Here is a 20,916-nt window from a genome sequence, read left to right as displayed (position 1 = left end):
CCGCCACCGGGGGGCGGGGGCGCCGGGACGAACGCACGGCCGCGCCGGGCGCCTGACGGGGCGGGGAGCGGAGTCCGCGCCGCCCGCCGTCGCTGCCCAGCCGCGCGGTGCCGCGGCGCCGGCCCGGGTGGGTTTAGCGCCCGGAGGCCGCTCCCGGCCCCTGCCGGCCGCCGAGGCCGAGCGGTGCCGGCGGGCGGTGAGGGGCGGCCGCGGCAGCGGGGCCGGCGGGCCCGGGGAGGGAGGGGGCCGCGCTCGGGCGCTCGGCGCAGGCAGCGCCCCGGCCGCCCGCGCCTCCGCCGGGGGGCGGCCCCTCGCCGCCGCCGGGCCTCGCCGCCATCTTGGCCGCTGCCCCGGGAGCGGGACGGGCCGGGCCGGGCCGGGCCGGGGGAGGTACGTGGGGCGCGGGGGGCCCGGGCCGTGACGGGGTGGGGCGGCGCTGCCCTCGCTCGGGGGGACGGGAACCCACCCGGCGGGAGCCGCCCGTGCCCGGCCGCGTTGGTTGGCCGGAGTTGGGCAGGGGCGACATCCATGCCAGCGGCGGTACCGGCAGGCTGCCCCGCAAATCCGAGACTTCCCCTTTTACCCGCCTCCGTTTCCGTTGTTCGGTACCCGTTTAAATACAAAATCGCTGCGGTGTTTGAATAAATCCCCCCGTGTTTCTGGGCTCTTGCGGGGTGCGGAGCCGCCCGGCGGGGAGTGAGCAGGGCCGGCTCAGAGCCCCGCACCGGCGGTGTGTGCCTCTCCCGCTCCGAGCTGAGGAGCAGGGATGCGCGGGGATTGAGCGCCGGGCGGGCAGTGACTGTGGCTGGCTGCTCCGGCAGCGCAGGCCTGCGCAGGGGCGCGGAGGGAGCCGCCGTGCCGGCAGAGCCCGCAGCAAGGCCGGGCGGGGAGCGGCGCCGCCTCGCCTGGGGCGATCCTCGGCAGCATTGCTGCAGCCAGGGTGTTTCTACTCGTGCTGGACTTGATTAATTAGCAAGGGGCCTTGTGAGTGTAGATCCGCATAATACACGGTGGGAAACAGCCCGTTATCATCCAGCACTGCAATGCACGCCGCTTCTGCCGTGCTCAGTACCCAGCGGTAACCGAGTGGAGGTTCTTTCTTTTGTTTCAGATCAAATCTGCTTTGAATTAGTAATGCACTTACCATCTTTTCAGTAGGATGAATGATTTGTACCCATTAGGTGTTAAACAAATTAAGCAATAGCATCGCCATTCAATGTAGCTTTTCTATAACCAACCAGGCAAAAAACCGTACTTGAATAATGGAAATTTGTGTTCATAGCAGGCAGACTGCAGTATGGGAGAGGAAAAGGTATTTTGCTAGAAAAGCAAAACCAAATTCAATTACTCATGCAAGGGGTAAAATGATGGAAATAATGTTTTACAAAAGGACTGACTGTGCCAACCATGGGAATGATTCTGCTGTGGCAGTTCCCAGCAGGTTTGAATCATACACAGCTTCTCATTTATTTATTAAAGAGAAAAAAAAGAAAAAAAGAAGAAGAATAAATATATGAATGATATTTCTCTGTAAAAAATGTCTGGGGCTTAATACGTGCTGTGTTGGCTGCTAACTCAAAAACACAATCAAACCTGGTTTTTTTGGGCTGGGGGAAAAGGGACAAACAGATTCTTTATTGCCCATGTGCACATACCTGAAAATTCCTTGCAAATGGAAAAATAAAACATTAAGAATGCTCCATGCCCTCTCATGTTTAATTTTGTTGGTTTTATTCAGAAATTAAAATTTCTGTCGTGCAAGACAGCTATGCACCAGCTAAGTCCCAGTTACTCTGTCATGTAAAGATCTCCTTCCATGAAGAATTTTTAATAGAAACCTTGTCATGAGGATTCAGAAAAGGGAAATTGAAGTCCTTGAGGTAGAGAAGCCTGAACAGCGGAGATGAGTGGTAGCTGAACTTCATGGCTGTAATAATGGCAAGAAACCAAATTAAAATTAATTTAAAATGTTAAGTTCCTTCCTCTTATTTCCCTTTAATTTTCGCCCAACTTTCAGCTTCACATATAACTTAAAAAAATTAATACAGAGAAGATAAGTTAAATATTTTTCATACTTACTGAAGATAATGTATGAAAGGCAGCCTTTTAACAGGAGCTTCTTAGAATAAGTCAGTATTTGTGAGACTGATTCATATAGGATGAAAGAGTCCTGCTTTTCTCTCTCCTCTTGGGAGAGAAGGAAGGTGCCAGTGGTTATGCTTTCTGCCCTCTGTTTGGACTGATTGTGGCAGAGTGCACACGTGTTAGGAAGAGCTGTCATGTACAGTAGAGTTCCGGTGGTACTTGCTGGCTCTGGTGGAGTGTTTCAGTAGTGCATGGCTCTCCGGCACTGTGCTTTTCCTTCCTGAAATCTTGAGTGCCTCTTCAAATAGAGCCTGTGAAAAAGGGTCGTATAAAGCTGGTAGCACTGTTGTCAGACTTACTGGAGGAGTGAATTGGGAGAGCATGATGGAAAACATCTTCACAAAGAGCTACAGAGTTGGGGCTTTTATATGCTGTGATTGAATCCCTCTGTCTTGTCCATTCAAAGTTCTTAATGGTTTGGCTGGAATATGAGCCTAATTATCAGTGTTCTTGAAAATACTATGGACAGTACGTGTGTGACAAAACACTCACTTTATCTGTGTCCATTTGGTCCTCTCTGTCTATTCACTACTGCTTTCAGAGAGTGAATTTCTGAGGTCATCCCTTAGTACTCCTAAAGCTACTGATTCAGATGTAAGTTGTGTTCAAAATGTTCCATCTCCATGTAAAAATGTAGTTTTAGCAATGAATTTTTAATTATTTTGGTGTGGGGCTTTTTTCTAAGAAACTCTTGCTTTTCCAGCTTTTCAAGCAAAGCTTTCTGTTCTTGCAGGTCCCAAAGGGAATTGCAGTTCAGGATCTAATATTGTTCAATTATTCAGGATCTAATATTGTTCTGTTGACAAGAGATGGAACTCTCTTGACAGCAATTCGAAGATTTATACTAGAATTAAACTGAACAGAGGCACCATGCAAATGTATTTTTGGAAAGTTCATCAGACAGTAGATAAAATGCTGTACAAGTTCTCATGCAGCCTGTAATTGCTGCTGGTAAAAGCACAGAGGAAGTTGCAAATTTTGTTATGGATACCAAACACTGATTTAAGACAACTTCAGAGTATTCTCAAAGGACTACTTCCTTTTAAAAACAATTCTGGAAAGTTACTGACAGTGTTTTAAATTAGAGCAAAGATAAATAAATGTATACTGAACATCTGGGAAGCAAAGCATTTAGTCTTTAATAGGGATGATCTTGCTGATAAAATATGTGTCTGAGTAGTTCTACAGACACAAGCACTTCATGGTGTTGAGTAGATACGGAGTTTTGCTTGGCTAACAGAGGGGGACAACAGGCAGTTCTTAAGAAAGGTTGCAAAAATGTTTTTCTTTGATGTGCAGATACCTAAGCTGTGAGCATCTTGTACATAAAAAGATTCATGACACTTGAGCAGCATCATTAAGACACGCAAACAATAATAGGAGCCTAAGAAAACCTGTGAAATTACAGAACATTCATGTTTTAGTAAATCCGAGACTTCCAGACTTACCAACTTGAATCACAGCCACTAATGTTGTGTCAGGTTGGTTCAGCCAGTTATACAATATTTCAGTGCTGCCACACTGGCTGTCTTGAAAGTGTTGTTCAGGTGTTTAGTGGGACTTCTCTTTATTAGGTTTGCTGGTTTGAAAGCCAGTGAACAGGGAGGTCAGGAACAAAGGGTTTTTAGTTTTGCCGCATTTGTGGCACATTTTGACTTTATAGGAAAAAGCTAAAGTACTGACTAGTTGGTTGTGACAAAAATACTAGCTTTACAATAGAAATAGAACTGCCAATTTTAACTTACTTGTTTCTCCAGATTACTTTAAGCATTTGATTACTTTCACTTGTCACTAGAAGTTCATTTCCACAGCTACATAACAGAGACTCAGACAGTCCACCCCCACTAATCCTTCCACCCTTCAGAGCAGCTATGCCAAATTCAGGGAACATGGAAGCTCTGTAATACTTATGCAGTGATGGTCCTGTTTGAGGGTGTTTTCAGTAATTAGTACTAGCTCTAAAGGGCATTGCAGAGATCAGTGATAATTTCCGCACTTCTTGGTTTCAGAGCTTTGAATGTAACTCAGCTCAGTGTTATGGAAAAGCAGCTGTTAACAGTATTTCTGCATTAATTACATTTTAGAGTACTTAATTGTAGCTAAGGACAAGCATGTGCAATCAGTCCTTTTTTCCCATGCTCAGAGCCTCTCTCTTTTGCCAATGAGCTCTACTTTTGTCTTGTGAGCCTTCTGTGACTTTAGTCCAGATGTTTCCGTGCCAAGAATTTGAAAATCACTAACATTGCAAATCCAGATTTAATCAAAAGGAAAGTTAGAGACATGGAAACAGCGCATTGAAGGCGTCTTAGTTAAAACATGCTTTTCTTCTCTGTGGACGTCTGTAGATTCTGGTAGGATGGAAATGACTGAGACGAATTGCATGGGATTTTGCATGTCAGAGCAAGGATGGGAATTCTGTGAGAAGAAGCTGCAAAACTGCAGGGCTGCTTGTTGCTGCAGAGGCTGTAAGGTGCCTTTCAGTCAGGCAGTAACAGTAGAGACTGTCAAGCTACTGGAAATGAGCTTGAACAGCTTGCTTTGGCCCAGATGGAAATAACGAATCCATGCACACCTTCAGTCTGCTCTTAGGTAGGCCTAGAAGCAGAGAGATGGGAGGCATGGCCTTGTGGAATAGTCCTAGGAACACCTTCAGTGCCTTACAAAGAGTGGTTTTGTGTTGACATCTCAAAGTGGTGTCTGCGTACACTGCTACATGTAGAAGAATCTCGTGATTCGTGATTTTTGGTGGTGTACTTTTCCTACTGCTTTTTTGAACTTAGGACCTTTGTTTCAAGACCTTTACCCTCAAAGCGCTGCAGCTCTTAACACGCTGTGCTGATTGGCCACAAATAGTGACCTACTGGTGTGAGGAATTTTACTGTTACTGGATTGATTTCTTATGTTCAGCATTTTTCAATCTTTTTCCCTTTTCTCATGTTTTGATGAGACAAGAAGCTAAGGTATTGAGAAATTAATTCAGGGATCTCTACATGTCTGAAATGAAATCTGGCACTCAAAAATAGAGTAGCAAGGAAATCTTCAGTATTTGGAGCCCTGTGAGTAATTTTTGTTAAATAAATTTACATATCTTGTATTGGTATTTTTGTAGTGTTACCAGTTCTAAGATATTCAACATGAAATCCATCTTTAAGCAGCTGGTGCCAATTGCTTGACAGTGTATGGGATAAATCAAATTACTTAGTCTTGTGTATAATAGACTGATGTCCCCACTGCTATAAGAGCTTCTTTATTCTAGTCAGCTCTGGGAAATGTACCAACTGAGCTGCCCCTTGACTGACAGGGCAGGGCTTGTGCCTCTGGGGCTGCCTGCTTTGCACTTAGGCTGCAAGGGGAGAGCTTCAGTTTTCCGGAGCACTGCAAATTAGCATACTGCTAAAACTTGGGAAGGAAGAAAGGAGTGTGTGAGAGGATTTGAAGGCAAGCGTTACACTAGAAGCAGAATATGTATCATGGGAAATCATGTAATCCCTATCTTCCTATTCAGAAGAGTAGGCAGCTAGTTGGGATTTTACTGCTCACTTGCCATAGGTAGTACAAAGCTGTCATCTGCCAAGGGCGATCCCCTGGATCAGTTTGCTACTCCAGTTCACCACGAGGCCACACAAACACTCCTATGGGCACAGCTGGTGCCTAGGCAGCTTGGTGCAGATGAGTAAAGAAGGCCAGTGGCCCAGTGCTACCACCCTTCCTGGCTCCCCACACCCCCTCCTTGATTGCATATCAAGTCATAGTCTAATATCCTAAGTGGAACTTGGGGCAAAAGAAGGGGCCCTGCTATCACTGCAGTCATTTGGTGCACCAGGAGCTTGCTGTGATCATGTGGTTTGCTGCACAGCTGTGCTTGTTAAAAGTATATTGTGATAAATGCAATCGTTTTTCATCTGTAGATGAATAGATTCTGTGTGAACGTTAACAGAAGCACAACTGCTGGGGCTTACAAATGCTCTGTCACGTGTGCCTGATGGACTTTGTCAGAGTATCATTGGAAGCTGCCTGCGGTCCAGCATAGCTCCTCCAGAGCGAGCTGTGGATCAGCTCCTCTGCAAATGCAGTCTGACCTGTGCTGCTTGTACTGGACTCTCTGATGCAGCTTTGTGTGCATTTAATGGGAATTGGGTCTTATATCTGTTAACAGATATGCTATTGTATCCATTTAAAAATGTACAGAGATCTATTCTAAGCTTTATAGCTGAGCACCTTCATATGTTGGGCAGCCTTGGTGTCGAACAATACGGACATTCAGTGGTTGATTATACTTGCCACTGTTGTGTGACTATCCAGGAGATTTTGGAAGGCTTTAATGTTCAATGCTGGCTAAATTCAGAACATGTTTACTTGAACTGGATTAAAGCAATTGTATCGAGGCTCCTTTATAAAAATGCTGTGCTCACAGTATTAAAATTGTCTGGGTTTTTTTTAACAAATGAAATTAGAGATTAATTTGGTCCAGGAGAGAGATAGTAGAAACATACAACAACACTTTGTAGCTTTGTTTCCTTTCCCACTCTTAAACAAACATGTAATCTCAGGTTCTAAGAGAGCTTCCCTTTACATTCCCTATTGGCTTAGATTAATTTTTTGTCCACCTTTTGACTGGTGGTCTTCTTTTGTCTGCCACCAAAGACAGCATGCTCTCAGCAGGAGGTGTCTGAGACCTGGCAAGGCCCCAGTGAAGATGAGCCCGTAGCTGTCATGCATGTGAAGGAGCAGCTGGAGTTTAGAATTTGAAAAGCTGGATCTTGGCTCTCTTTCCATATCTGCTGACTTAGGTGGAGGGAAATAGCATGATGACAACCTTCTTGAGCTGTCCCTCTTCACCGTTTGTGGTGAGCTTTGGAAGACATACTTTTGCTTTGTCAAAATCTGGAGGCCCAGACCATTTTTCATTGTTACAAGTGTTTTGGCAGATGAGTTAGTACTCTGGGTTGTTTAGATTCACACACAGCAACACAAGCTCACTCTGGGTGGAGCTAAGTGCTTATTCCAGTATTTTGGAATGAGATTTTGTCATACAGTGTTTGGACTCCTCAAAATCTCTGTGGGACTGGGCCATGTACATCTAGATGCTTCTGTGCTATCTTCACGTTAGTGTGCCAGAGTAAACAGCAAAGGAGCAAATTTTATCTGCGTTTTATAACGAGATCCTGGCCAAACATCATAAAATTAATGAAAACTAGGATACGTTTCTGGCAAGTGTTTGGCTTATGTTGTAGATGCAGAGTTGATGGTGGTCTCCCTGTTTCAAGGTGTGGATGCCCAGTAACTCTCTGGCCTCTTTCCAGTCATGTTTGAAGTCCTCCAAAATCTAAATTTCAATTCTGAATCTCCATTGGTATCATGTGCCCATATCCACCACTTGCCCTCTGCCAGCTCTAGCAGTTTCTGGCAATGTAATAACTTGCATTAGGAAGCTGATCTGACCAGCAGCTGCTTTTGCAGGGTCATCTTCTGGCTGGACCATTTTCCTAATGTAGATAATTGCAGAGCCACAGACCTACTCAGATCAATACCTGAGAGGCAAAAGGAAAGAATAGCCAGTGCCAGGGGCAGCTCCTTCAACTACAGGTGAATTTATGCTTGAATATAACCTGTGTACCAGGTTAACTTCACCTTGGGAAGCCACTGCTGGGGTTACAGTTTGGTTTGTTTTCCAAGTCCAGGCTTAAAATTGGAATTTATTTTTGTCAGAGGCTCATTATGCTGCACGTCAGCCAAAGCATTGTATCTGTGTCATGTAAAGGCTGAAGAAGTAAACTGAAGTCTGCTAGCATTTCTCCTCTGTAGATGGAGAGATAGTACTCTATTCTCTTTATTGTATCAACAACTTAGTTCACTTATTATGTCATTGAAAGTTGAGAAATAGACTGGGATATATTTTTTTAAAAAGGCAGATAAGCCTCTTGCCCCATGAATAAAATGAAGGATCAGTGGCTGAGGCATGTTATTTGTAAATGTTTAAAGAGATAAGAAAAAACAGTTACATTCCTTAGCTGCAGTTCCCACTCCCCTTTTACATAAGTAAGTTTTTAAGTGCAAAACATTTTATGTAAACATATTTCATGCACGCCAAGCACATTTCCGGCAACTTTATTCATTAAATCAGATTTAAATGTCTAGTTTTGTGTACTTTTAATGGGTTCCAACCCTTTACCCAAGTGCAGCTTGGCATAGATCATAAGACTAATCTGACAGCAAATAAAAAGCACTTTTCTAGTTCAACAGCTGAATGCTGACAAGCTAAAGTGCTGTATCTTTAAGACAGAGCAATTCTAAGTTATATATGTAACTGCCAGGCCAACTGCACTGCCATGGGAAACTTTATGTATGAGTTACTCTTACATGTCAGCAGAGGCGTTTGAGCGAGTGCCAGCTCATGAGGGTCAGCTTTTCTTTAAGAAATAAATGGCAAATACCAGATAGGGATGAAAGTGGAAAACGAGGGTGCTTGCATCTTGATTGCATTGTGATATCCATTAGCAACATAATCCAGTGGCAAATATTTTTTGGTGGAACATTCTTCCAAATAAAGAAAATGGAATTCAAAGAAAACCAACAAAACAGATATTTTTCCTAAATTCAGTGCATGTTAGTAAAGAATAACCATTATAAGAAAGGGAGTCTGGGATAAGAAATGTCAATCCACATACCCTTTTGTTTATTTTAACTTCTTTTAATGTCTTTCCAACAGAAAATGATCCACAGCCTGTTTCTTATAAACTGTTCTGGTGATATATTCCTGGAGAAGCACTGGAAGAGCGTTGTGAGCCAATCTGTGTGTGATTATTTCTTTGAAGCTCAGGAGAAAGCAATCGATGTTGAGAATGTGCCTCCTGTCATCTCAACTCCACATCACTACCTCATCAGCATCTATCGGGATAAAATATTCTTTGTGTCTGTCATACAGACAGAAGTGCCACCACTCTTTGTAATTGAATTTCTACACCGAGTAGCAGATACTTTCCAGGTCTGTCACCATTAAATGATTTTAAAATTCAGTGTTTGAAGGGGGCCTAGCCAGAGAGGGACTCTGTCAGGAACTATAATGACAGGAAAAGGAGTAATGGGTACAAGCTGAAAGAGGGGAAATTTAGCCTAGATATTAGGAAAAAAGTCTTTACTGTGAAAGTGGTAAAATAGTGAATGTAACAGGTTTCCTAGGGAGGTTGTGGATTCCCCAATCCTGGCAGTGTTCAAGGCCAGGTTGGATGGGGCTTTGAGCAACCTGATCTAGTGGGAGGTGTCCCTGACCATGGCAGTGGAGATCGGGACCAAGTCTTAAGATTCTATGATGCTATGATTCTAAAATAACTTCAAGGGATTTTTTTGTATAAACTTCTTTTAAAGAATAGTAATAAACCCTTCTGTCAGTGACTTTTCCATCTGGAATTTTTAAGTGAAGCATGGGTTTATAGTGTACAAAGGGAAAAAAAGGTCTATTTTATGTACTCACAGGCACTAGAACCCAAATCCCACTTTGTAGATGCTGGTTTTTTTCTGTAAGCTTTTGCACTGTTCATGTTGTGTAGATGGGAAGAAGAAGCGTGTAGTCAGGCAGCATGCACTCTGTGGGGAGGAAAGGGCTGCAAAGCATGAGTCACTTCTCAACCAATTTCACAGGCACTATATAAAGGAAACTGTGAAGATTGAGCATTGCTGAAAGATAGTATCTTCATTTTACAAGAGTCTTGTAACTGTAGATATGTTAATGTTCACAAGTGGAAGGACCTTTGTGACATAAATAGCAGTACATCAGATTACATTAATGTCACTGTTCATGCTTTTATTTATTGCCAATTAGGTGATAAATATAACCTTAACAATATGATGCCATCAGACTATAGAAATAGCTAGTCAGTTTAGGTACTAAAATGGGTTCATATGTTGGAGGGGTTCTGTAAGAAGAAAAAACCAAACTTCCTTTTGCAAAGCATTCTAACAGGAGTAAAAATCCTCTCTTTTGTAATCTCTGAATTTATTTAGGATTACTTCGGCGAATGTTCTGAGACTGCAATTAAGGACAATGTAGTAATTGTGTATGAACTTCTAGAAGAAATGCTAGACAATGGCTTTCCACTGGCAACAGAATCTAACATACTGAAGGAGCTGATTAAGCCTCCCACAATTTTGCGCTCTGTTGTCAACTCCATCACAGGTATGCAAATACATAATTTCAGCAATGACGGCTGTTTAAAAATAAAGCCCCATCATTCCTCGTAGCTAAAAGATAATGTATTGGTGTGAATCTGTAAGGTGAGGGCACTGTCCTGCCACTTCTCACAAATAGGAGTTTAATAAAAACAGCTCCCTCCTTGTCTGCAGTTTATGCCTGGCCCCTTTGCTGTCTTTGGTGGCACCATCTGGTTCAGCCACAGCTGCTGAAGTCCCTCAGGAACAGCAGCTCCTAGTACAGTCAGGACATACTGGAGACAGGTGCTCTGGGTTAGGTACAGAGCTAACCCCAAGCCTTGAATAACAGGGGGGGATTGGAGAAGCTTAAGTATTTTATAAGAAATCCTTATAGGAAGGTATATAATGGATGCCTCATAAATCCTTGATGGGTGGGAACAGATAGCATGAAGGGAAGCAAATAGGCTGTCCTCATCCTCCACCCTGCCATCACCACTGATCAGCATGTGGATTCATATGGATTTGATTTCGGAACTGATTTCAGGCTGTTGTAAATGGATCTGTCTTGCAGTGACGGAGCCAAATGTCTGTCAGCTGAGCTGGTGGAATCTGCTTGTCTGGCAAGCGGGTGCAAGGGAGGTGAGCCATGAGGTGTCACATGGAGCAGAGAGATGCGAGATGGGCGCCTGTCATTGTGTTAGAGAAGGGGAGCAGTTGGGCTGCAGGGCCACACACGTAGTACTCAGAGGAGCTGGTCTTTTAGGTAGTAGATATGGTTTAATCTTTGAGTATAAATCTCACCAGTTTTGATTTCTGTTTTTTGGGGTTTGGTTAGGTTTTTTTTTAATGTGGGTTTGGATGCCAGTATTTACACTTACGGAAAATATGACTAATGGACTAGCTGGACCTCTGTAAGAAGAATTAAGACTCCTGAAGCCAAGGGTTGCAGCATCAAATCCTCTTGTTTTATCTAAAGCCTTATTAAAATTCTCTAGGAGCCTAAAGGGCCTGCCCAAGGCAGCCTGCATCTTGTCACTGTCAACAGTTCAGTGCTGAGCAGGTGGAAACAGCAGCCTGAGAGCTCTCCTACCTACCTGGCACTGCTGCACCCTGCAAGTCTGCTAAGGGACAGACACAACAACTGCTCCTCTTCAGAGATGCAGTGGGAGTGAAGAAATGGTTGCAACTCCTCCCCCCTGCATTATAGCACATACGGGGTGGACTTTAGGAAGGGGTTTGTTTGAATAACTACTTCTACTAGCTCAAAAGAATGAAAATGTCTGTTTTCTGCCTGCCAGGGTAGGGCCTGCCCAGCAGGTTTTGTAGAAATGATGTTTTGTAGAATGCTGGCCACCAGCTTCTCAGTGAAGCCATTTCACGTGGCAGGACATGCTACTGTGTTCATCGTGCTAAAGGGCACAAGCCAGCGTGAGCTGTGGTCCTATCCCAGGACCTGCTTCTAGCAGAGGGAATTGTTTCCACTCTGCTGGGATTCTGGCATCAGTCACCTAAGCCTCAGAAGTGATAAGATTATATTTTTTTGCTTTTTAAAGCATCATCAGTTTACTTTATAGGTAGGTAGCTCAGGAAGCCCTTGTCTCATGCTGGATGGTATTGAGAGCCAGGAGCCAAGGCAGGCAGGGACAGTGGCATCACTGGTCAGGAGCCCAGAAGTTGAGGCAACAGGTCAGGGACAGGGTCAGATGATAACAGGTCATCTACTGCTCAGGGATTGCCAGTTACATCCATCAGAATGGGACATGTGTAGCCAGAAAGTCCAGTCTGGCCAGGGTCTGGATCGATTTGGCACACAGTCCCGTTGCTGCAGGGTAGCTCAGATGGGTACCAAGGGTGAGCCCCACCCTCAGCCTAACACCAGCTCCAAGCAAAGACTGTGGGAGCCCTCGCTAAGGCTTCTTACACATCTTTCCTACTAATAACTCTTACCTGTTAATCAGCCTTGAAGTCATCCAGCTAAAACTCCTAGGAGAACGGGGAAACAGGCTTAAGGCCCTGACAGGGGGCTGTCATGTCTTGAATTACAGTGATGAAATCCTTCACAAGCTCTAGCCTCACATCTACTCCCACTGAAACCTCCTGCTGACTCGAGCATTGTATTTTGTGGTGCAAAATGAAGTCTGATAGCTGTTAAGTCTGGACACATGGCTACAGTGCCTTCACGTCACCTCACAAATAACATTTTAGGGGTCCAGGTTCTAGTCTGCAGTTCTTGGGGCAAGCCTTGCCTTGATTTTAAATTTTGGCAGTTGAAACATTCCTTTTGTAATTAATTACTAATTTCTAGTTCCTTTTCATTTTTAAGGGAGTAGTAATGTGGGAGACACACTTCCCACAGGACAATTGTCCAACATTCCTTGGCGCAGAGCAGGGGTAAAATACACAAACAACGAAGCCTATTTTGATGTCATTGAAGAAATTGATGCGATTATAGACAAATCAGGTAAGATGCCTTGCAAACTAATTTTTGTTTCTTGAGTGTGTTTACATGTAGCTAATGATGTTTAGAGAGAATACAGTCCAACCTTCTTATTTTTTTGCATGTGTTTTATATACAAGAATCTATATCTTAGATAGAAAATACCATTTAAAATGATGTGCCTAAGTGTATTTCTTCAGTTCATCTTAAAACAGCAATATGCTCTAGGCTGCTTCAAGAACATCCACAAGAAGTATGTTTTCTGTTTGTATATTGATTATATCTATAGATATAAATAGGAAAAAATATAGCTTAAGTTTTAAATGTGATGAGAAAATTATCTCTCATTGTTCCTGCCAACAGTGTAGTCCTTGAAGGCCCTCAAATGAGCAAGACAAAATCTTGCATTAGCTTTCTTCTGATAGCAAGATAAACTTGATGCAAAATAGCTAGACAGTATTGTTTTCCTTATATATAAACTGGAGTCATATATTATGAAGCATAGTAATACTCCTTTCTTTTCTGTAAATGAAACATATCATCTTCAAATACAAAAATCTTTATTCTGAGATTTAACTTTGAGGAGGAACCTGATAACTTGTATGCCAAGAAACAGAAAAAAATGATGCAAAAAGAAAACTGCAAAGCTGTGGGCAGGAGCCTGCTCTTCTGTTCAAGTATTGGGGCCAGCAGTTAGCAAGGCTGAAGACTGCAGGTCACCCTTTTGTGATGGTATGGAGCAGGGAGCAGACCTCTGATTATTTAATTCAGTGCTGCTGTTGTAGCAGTGTCGGTTTGGTTCTGTACCCCACTTCAAAAAATGCTTTGGCCATCGTTGAACTGGATAGTCTCATGAATAAATAGCTGTTGTGCAGCTCTTTCCCTCCCCAGCTTGAAGCTAAAAGAAGGTGGCCTTGTAGGGCCCTTATAGAACATGCTGGTGACTGTGTTACTGTCCTGGCTCATTAGGATTCCCAGGAGTGGTGTGCTTAGTCTGAGAAGTCAAGACTATGGTGTATTTCTGTGTGTATTTCAGGCCAAATCGGTGTGCACCAAGTGTTTAATTTCCTACTGAGCATCTGCTGCAGTAGTAGTCATAGCTACTGTTCTGCTCTGATCTCTTGGGGAGTAGCAATGCAAGAGCCTTTCTTTATAGCCTTCCCTAGGACTGAGGAGTAGATAAGGTTGCTCCCGTAGAATAGGGAAGTTATCTTGTTTCATAAGGATGTGGTCGACTGCTTTAACCTGAAACAGGATCCCTTTCTTTTCAAATGAAGTATAAAGCCACCATTTCTCCTTCCCCTTGCCTAGTTTCTACCTATCTTCTAAAATTACCTTTACATGTGGGGTTAATTAATTAGTCCAGAGTCCTGCTTATGCTTTTCTGTACTTGAAGGGTATTTCAGAAAATGAACATTTCCTGGGTAAAGTGCTTCCTATTCTTGCTTTGGGGTTTGGGGGATTTTGCTATGGATTTATTTAACATCAAGATGATTATTTAATTTCATAGTCAAACAGCCTTTACTTGTGAAAGCCAAGGTTAGCTGGAACTTTATAGCACCAACTTACTGCATTTTGACATTGACTGTTTTGATGTGCTTCAACTTCCCTGCACCACTGCACAACTTGCTAGTTTTCTGGAGACCAGGGACAGGGATGAAAGAAAAAATTCAGAGCTGGTGTGTTATGAAACTCTTATTTGCTTATTGCTGGCAACCAGTTCAGTCACGTCCAGTACATGTCCTGTGCAACAGCTGGCACAACTATAATTAACCAATTTGGGACAGGCTGTTTGCTCTGGCTCATGTATTTTAGCAAGCTGCCCAGGACACAGGTAACTGGAATGACCTTTCCTAGCTGGGTTTGGCATGTTGTTGAGTGTTGTGGAAATGTCATCTGTGCCCTCTAGCTGCACTTCACCACATCTGTTAGGCCTTTCATAATAATGTTAAGTCAAGTGTCTTGTTTTCCCCTGCAGGTTCCACAGTCTTTGCAGAAATCCAAGGTGTTATTGATTCGTGTATTAAGCTCTCAGGAATGCCAGATCTTTCTCTGTCTTTCATGGTAAATTCAGCCTATATTTGGGAATCTTAATTGCTCAGGATTTATTTTTCTTGGTGATCAGAGTTAAACAATTTCAACAGCATGATCACTACTTCGTGTATTACACATACAAAAAGTAACAAGATTTGCATTATATTGTAGAAGCTGCATTGTTCAGTAGTTGGAAGGGCTGTTGTCTGTACATAAAAATACTCTCACAGCAGCTGCAGTACCAGGTCAGATCAGAAATCCTGTCTGATAATGGCTACTTAGAGTCTAAGAAATAGGGATTGGGTGGAGTTCAGTAGCTAGCCCAAACTGCTAGTACCTGATGAGATTTCACTTACCATTTTGCCACTCCTTCCAGAACCCACGGCTGCTGGATGATGTCAGCTTCCATCCGTGTATTCGGTTCAAACGCTGGGAGTCTGAGAGAGTCCTTTCGTTTATTCCTCCCGATGGGAATTTCCGACTGATCTCCTACCGTGTCAGCTCACAGAAGTACGTTTCCATTCACACACACTGGTTCTGCAGCTACACCACCTCTGCTTTCCATCTCACTAACGGCACATTCCTCCTTGTTAAGGGGGAATTTGCATTGTTCTAAAATGCATATGCTCAGGTTTTGTCTCATCTGTTGCTCTATCCTCACTAAAAGAAGAACACCATTTTTCAGTGACCTGCAGATACTCAGCAATCATTTTTCAGTGGAGTGAATCACACATGACAGCAATATAGGGTATTCATTTCTAGCAGTCATTGTTGATGCTAGATGCTTTGTGGGTAAGTCTCTGTGTACATGGAGAAGTCTAAACTGCAGATATTTGCAAACCAAAGCCTGATTTGAATAGTGGCTCTTCTGAGATTTGGCTCAGTGAGATTACTTAAAAAAAAAAAAAAAACAACAGATGAAGAAAGAGGGAAGTTATAGGGTATAGGACAAGGTATTTGGAAAAAAAATTAAAGAAAATATTTTTCCTGTGATTCTGTGCTAATAAAATTACATCAATGATGCTGAAGAACAGAGTATCACTTCACTTGTCACTTCTGAAAGAAACTAGTTCTAACTTGAACACCTACCAGAAACACAAGAACTGTTTATGAGAAAGAGCTTTAATTTTTCAAGTAGAGAAGTAGCCAGGATGCATTCAGCTACTGTCTTCTTTTTTCAGCTTGGTGGCAATTCCTGTATATGTGAAGCACATGATCAGTTTTAAGGAAAATACTTCTTCAGGAAGATTTGATGTTACCATTGGACCAAAACAGAATATGGGGAAGACAGTAGAAGGAGTTGTCATGACAGTTCACATGCCAAAGGCTGTACTTAACATGAACCTCACTGCTACGCAAGGCAGCTATACATTTGACCCAGTTACTAAAGTAAGTCTTAAGTTTTTATTTATTTAAATATTGAAGATGGCATTACAACAAATCACCCCGTACTGCAGAACACTGGAACAGTATTCCACACTTAGCAGAAAACTCTTTCAGCACATGTTCTGCAAAAACTGTTCAGCATATGTTTATGAATTAAAAATTTACCTTTAAAACTTGCTTTCTCAAACTTAGATACACACCAGTTGTGATTTCTGACTTTGTCAGTATCCTTTTCCTTCCCTTTCACTTTTTTCACCATGCTCTTTCACCCCCTAATATTTTTCCTTAGTGGATCCAGTATTTTGCTGATAGTTTCAGCCATTATCTATTTTCCAATCTGTGTTATGAAACTATATTTATCTGAAGAAAATGCACTAGCCTTGAAAATAGGTAGCCAGAAAAACAGGGAGCAGGAGATGAGAAAAAAATCTCTGCCAGAAGATCAGCCTCAGGCACACAGGAAGATAGAAAAAATCTAACTTGGGCTCCTGCTTTCTTGCCTCTCAGTTGGGGTTTGAGACCTAAATTTCCTAAAACTCCTGAAGCCTTTTAGTACCCAAGAGCCATTTTGCTGAAAAGCAGTTTGAGCCAACCCATTCTGCTGGCTCTAATACCCTACTCTGAGCTTTCTGCTGCCCTCGGAATATCTCAGTCAGCAATTGATTAAAATTGTTAGTGAAAGCTCTCCAAGTAGCATTTTGTTTCAAAACAATAGACCCTGATATTTTTAAAAGAAAAATGCCAACAAAAAACTTGAGGTCTGCTTTCCTCTTTGCAGAAATAAATTTTACTGTGTTTTTTGTCAAGAGCTGGGATAACTTGGTGGATTGAAACTGCAAAAATTTGTAGAAGCAGAGAGAACTGAGGTTTTCCTGCATTTACCAGTTTGTGATAAGAACAAGCAAACCAGCCTTGTGGGTTTGCACCTGTGTGGTTTCCCGTTTCTCCAAACTTTAACAATCAATGGCAAACAAGTAATCCTTAAGAAAGTTAGTCTGGCTTAGACATCTCCTTTGATCCAGTGCCTTGTTCCTACTCTCCTCATTCTTGTGTTTAAGTTTCTGTGATCTTTGTGCTGTTTACTGTCTTGGCTTCATGGATCCAGCTGACCCAAACTGACATCAGGGTCAGTCGTCCTTAGCAAAGGGAACAGGATGTTCTCAGTGCACAGAGCCACTAAGGAACACTGATGGTGAAAAAATGACCCTATATCTGCAGGAGCCCTGTCACAGCCAGTGGGACAATTCTCAGGGCCACTCAGGATACTTTCTGTACCCAGCCTGCAAACTAAAAGCTTAACATGAACTTGACCTCATAGGTTGTTTCCTAGAATGCTACTACTACTATTCTCTCCTTCCTGACAAGGTGTTAACATGGGATGTGGGCAAAATAACCCCTCAAAAGCTACCAAACCTGAAGGGCATAGTGAACCTGCAGTCTGGAGCCCCCAAGCCAGAGGAGAACCCAAGCTTAAACATCCAATTTAAGATACAACAGCTTGCAATTTCAGGTGAGTGGGGAGGTGTTACATGCAATTGGTGCTGGCAGAATGAGTAGTATTAGGAAATGAAGTGTGGAACTGTTAATAATTTAATTGGAAATGCAGATCTGAAGTCAGCTTGGTCCAAAAGGATAAAGTCTTGACTTAACCCAAACCTGACAATTACCCTTGCTGAAAGATTCCTTTGCTGGGAATTGTGAATTCCCAATTGTTTTGCACAAGAAAGACTGTGAGAAGTATGCAGAAGAATGGATTTTTCTTTGTTGACTGGTGCATTAAACATGCAAATGCATCCTATTAGTGCAGATTGATGGATGATGATTTAGTGTTGCTGCTCCTGATTTCCTTTAGCATTGTACCACTAAAGCTCTTTCTAGTGGTCATAAAAAATCCATTAATTTTGAAGAATGCCCTCCTTATTCTTTCGTTCTGGAGCTGGTTAGTTTTCCATCTTTAAAACAATCTGCAAGTAAAAGCAGAATGAAGTCTATAGGGTATGTGCAAAAGTAAATTTAAAGCAGATAAGGCCTGTCTGCAAACACTTAAGTCAATGTTAGTGTCCCTGTGTAAAATGCTTCTCCAAGCAAGCTTTGCAGGATTAAGGCCCTAACAGTGCAAGGACCCACACTGGGAGAGGATGACTGAAGGCAGTCAATGAGAGCTGGTGGTAGTGTATGTGGTACCTTTCTGGATAGGTACCAGGCTATGATCTTTTTGGCCCCTAGACTACTTGGAGTAAATAACAGTTAATTCTGGTGTAGGAACAGAATCCTGCTGCTTCCTCTTACACTAGTTTTAATCTAGCAAGAAATAGTTGGTCCAGTGGCTGGACAGCAAAGATAATAGACCTGTGAGAAAGCAGGGAACAACCTGAAGCCATAGGTAATTAATAGCTACTGGCCTTCTTCAAGGAATTGCAGAGGGATTGCTGGTTCTTGCAATTACAGCTTGGAGTGAAAAGAACTTTGAAACTTGTCCCTTACTTCATCTTCATGATCAGAAATGAGTGCAGCATACAGGAACTGAGGAAGAGAGACTCATTTCTTCCATAGTTCATCTCTTGGAAGGAGGATGTTGGTTTATGGAGTAGAAGAGAAACAACTTATTGCCCTGCCAAGACAGCTATGATTAGGTGACAAGAATGTTCTCATCTGCCACTTCAAACCAGATGAATTTGTGAAAGAAAGGAAAAAGTGCTTCCTAACCAATCCTAATGTGCTTCAAGAAAGCTGGATTTCTAATCAGACTGCCATGATTCCTAGCATTCTGCTTTTAACTTTGTACTCATCTCTGTCTTTTTACAGGACTGAAAGTGAATCGCCTAGACATGTATGGAGAAAAATACAAGCCTTTTAAAGGTGTCAAATATATTACAAAAGCAGGAAAATTCCAAGTCAGAACATGAGAAGATGCTAAGAGGAAATTCCCCTTAAAAAAACTTGACTGCTTAGTGACTTATGTTGGTTAGGTGCCAATTAATTAATAGACACTGATTAGTTTGGGATCAAAGCATTTGTGCACAGCAGCTCTTAAAATGAAAGCATAGCTTAGTTTTTCTTAATATGGCTTTAAAATAAGGTACTTTTTTTCTATTACACTTTCACTCTTTTTTTACTGAATTGTTGTGCTGGTGAATAGTTTGCTATGGGCAACCCACAAAACGTTGCAAACACTACACTGCCAGTCAGATACCAAAGCCCTGAGGTCAAGCACACCCTGAAGGCGAGACAGGCCACTGGAAAAGTCTTCTGGTGGCATGTTCTGCTGCTGCAGCTGCCTGCGAAGAAAGCTCAGTTCCACCCACAGCCAGCTGCAAGCTGGCATTCCCCAAAGCAGCACATAATTCCTTCAGAAATAGAGAGCAGCAGTGAGAGGGGCAGGGGTCCCTGGGGAGCCCAGGACATAGCAAGTGTCACTCCTGAAAAAGCTTCTGATGAAGTAAAAAATTATTTCTGTGTTGTTTACAAGAAATCGCCTTTCTTAAGAAGCATTTGCCTTAATCAGCTTTCATTTCTGCCATCTGCAGATGAGCTGATAAAAATAACATCCTGCATTAAATCTGGGAGGTGATTGTTGCTTCAGTAATCCACTTTCTTTCCATTCAATCTCATCATCCCCGTCATTTTTTTTAAGAATACAGTTGCAGAGAGTAAGATCTATTTTTTATGTGAAGCCTTTGCTTTGATTTAAACGTTCCACTTGTTTGAAGTGGATGCCACCAGATCTGTGCAGTGTGTACCTTCGAGTGTAGCTTTTTAGATAGCACAATAGAAGTGTCAAGTGTATTTAATGGTTGTGTGCTTTAATGTTCTGAAATAAAGGGAACTCTACTGCAAATATGTCTCATCTTATGAAATGTTCATGCTCTTGTAAACAATTTATGATGCTCTTAAGCAGGAAGCATCTGATACTCAGTGACTATTTGCTGCATCTTTACTGAACTTGATCACTGTGCAGCTACTTAGAGTTTAAAAAGGCTGTTAGGAGCACAACAAGTAAGGTCCCTTTCATATTTTTAAATGGAGGACAACCATTTACTTATGATATTTCAAAGACTCAACAGTCAGAGCAAAGCTGACTGAAATTCTTGTTATACACCAACAAAAACATATCTCTCTAAACCAATACATACTCCACAGTAGCTATCAGTTTCCAAACCATGCATTTGGTCAGTATTAATTAAGGGTGGGATACTGAAGACCTATTGTTTCTCTAACCTGTTTGGCTTACAAACTGATGAATAGGTACTAGCTTTGCTTCAGCTGAAGAGTAGGAACTAAAGTCATTTAGTCAAAGTTTCTAATACTTGGACAAAAAACAATCCAATCTGTAAAGAGGAGGGGAAATCCATCTGAACCCTGGCAGCAAGTCAGTAAGGAAAGAAATGAGCACATACTCTCTATTTCTTACTTTGGTAATATCATTAGGGTAAACTTGGCTATAAACCATTTTGAATTTCTAAAATTACAGTAGATAAAACACTACAAAGAACCAGCATCTAATAAGGTCTTCCATTTGTGTAGACACAACCATGGTTATTGAAAGCTACCAACCTTCTAGTCTGCATTTTTCAAATGGAGAAATATCCATCACTTTGTTTCTCATCCTACAGTTCCACTCCATTTTTCAGCAAATGACATCCTTGAGTTACTGTAACTGTACACGAAATCTTATCTTCAGTGGTAACTGATAACATCTCCTGCTGAAGCCTGAGCAGCTGGAGCTGCTTTCTGCATTAGCAGCCTGGAAATGCTGCACCACAGCT

The 20,916-nt window shown here is 42.4% G+C and overlaps 1 protein-coding gene and 1 long non-coding RNA gene across 4 annotated transcripts; one reads left to right on the top strand and one right to left on the bottom strand.

The window, feature by feature from the left end:
* The first annotated feature begins 6 nt into the window (after positions 1-6).
* Positions 7-19,988, top strand: AP3M1 (adaptor related protein complex 3 subunit mu 1). Of its 3 annotated transcripts, none has more exons than XM_085065578.1 (9): positions 7-127; positions 8,855-9,130; positions 10,147-10,318; positions 12,617-12,754; positions 14,709-14,794; positions 15,141-15,274; positions 15,946-16,153; positions 17,516-17,660; positions 18,956-19,988. In XM_085065578.1, the coding sequence occupies exons 2-9, from the start codon at positions 8,858-8,860 to the stop codon at positions 19,054-19,056; spliced, it is 1,257 nt and encodes a 418-aa protein (XP_084921704.1). In that variant the 5' UTR covers positions 7-127; positions 8,855-8,857; the 3' UTR covers positions 19,057-19,988. The 3 variants fall into 3 exon arrangements, with proteins under 3 accessions (XP_084921704.1, XP_084921705.1, XP_084921703.1); XM_085065579.1 differs by lacking the exons at positions 7-127; positions 18,956-19,988 and adding exons at positions 150-390; positions 18,652-18,927; XM_085065577.1 differs by lacking the exon at positions 7-127 and adding an exon at positions 154-390.
* On the bottom strand, positions 1,696-2,542 carry LOC146435449 (uncharacterized). Its single transcript, XR_014853235.1, has 2 exons — positions 2,080-2,542; positions 1,696-1,927 (listed from the first exon to the last, which is right to left on the bottom strand). It is a non-coding gene; the product is annotated as an uncharacterized LOC146435449 (long non-coding RNA).
* Positions 19,989-20,916: the final 928 nt, after the last annotated feature.

Source organism: Lichenostomus cassidix, chromosome 6 (genome assembly GCF_008360975.1).
Source record: "Lichenostomus cassidix isolate B80296 chromosome 6, HeHo_3.0, whole genome shotgun sequence".
Taxonomy (NCBI): Eukaryota; Metazoa; Chordata; class Aves; order Passeriformes; family Meliphagidae; genus Lichenostomus; species Lichenostomus cassidix.
Note: the sequence above shows the minus strand (reverse complement) of the source record. Positions and strands in the feature narration are given on the sequence as shown.

What these genes read in the sequence shown, in the direction of transcription:
- AP3M1 (XM_085065578.1), top strand. Translation starts at nt 8,858, where the DNA reads ATGATCCACAGCCTGTTTCTTATAAACTGTTCTGGTGATATATTCCTG. An exon ending in GAGTAGCAGATACTTTCCAG is followed by an intron (nt 9,131 to 10,146) that starts GTCTGTCACCAT and finishes GAATTTATTTAG; the next exon opens with GATTACTTCGGCGAATGTTC. An exon ending in ATCTTTCTCTGTCTTTCATG is followed by an intron (nt 14,795 to 15,140) that starts GTAAATTCAGCC and finishes CACTCCTTCCAG; the next exon opens with AACCCACGGCTGCTGGATGA.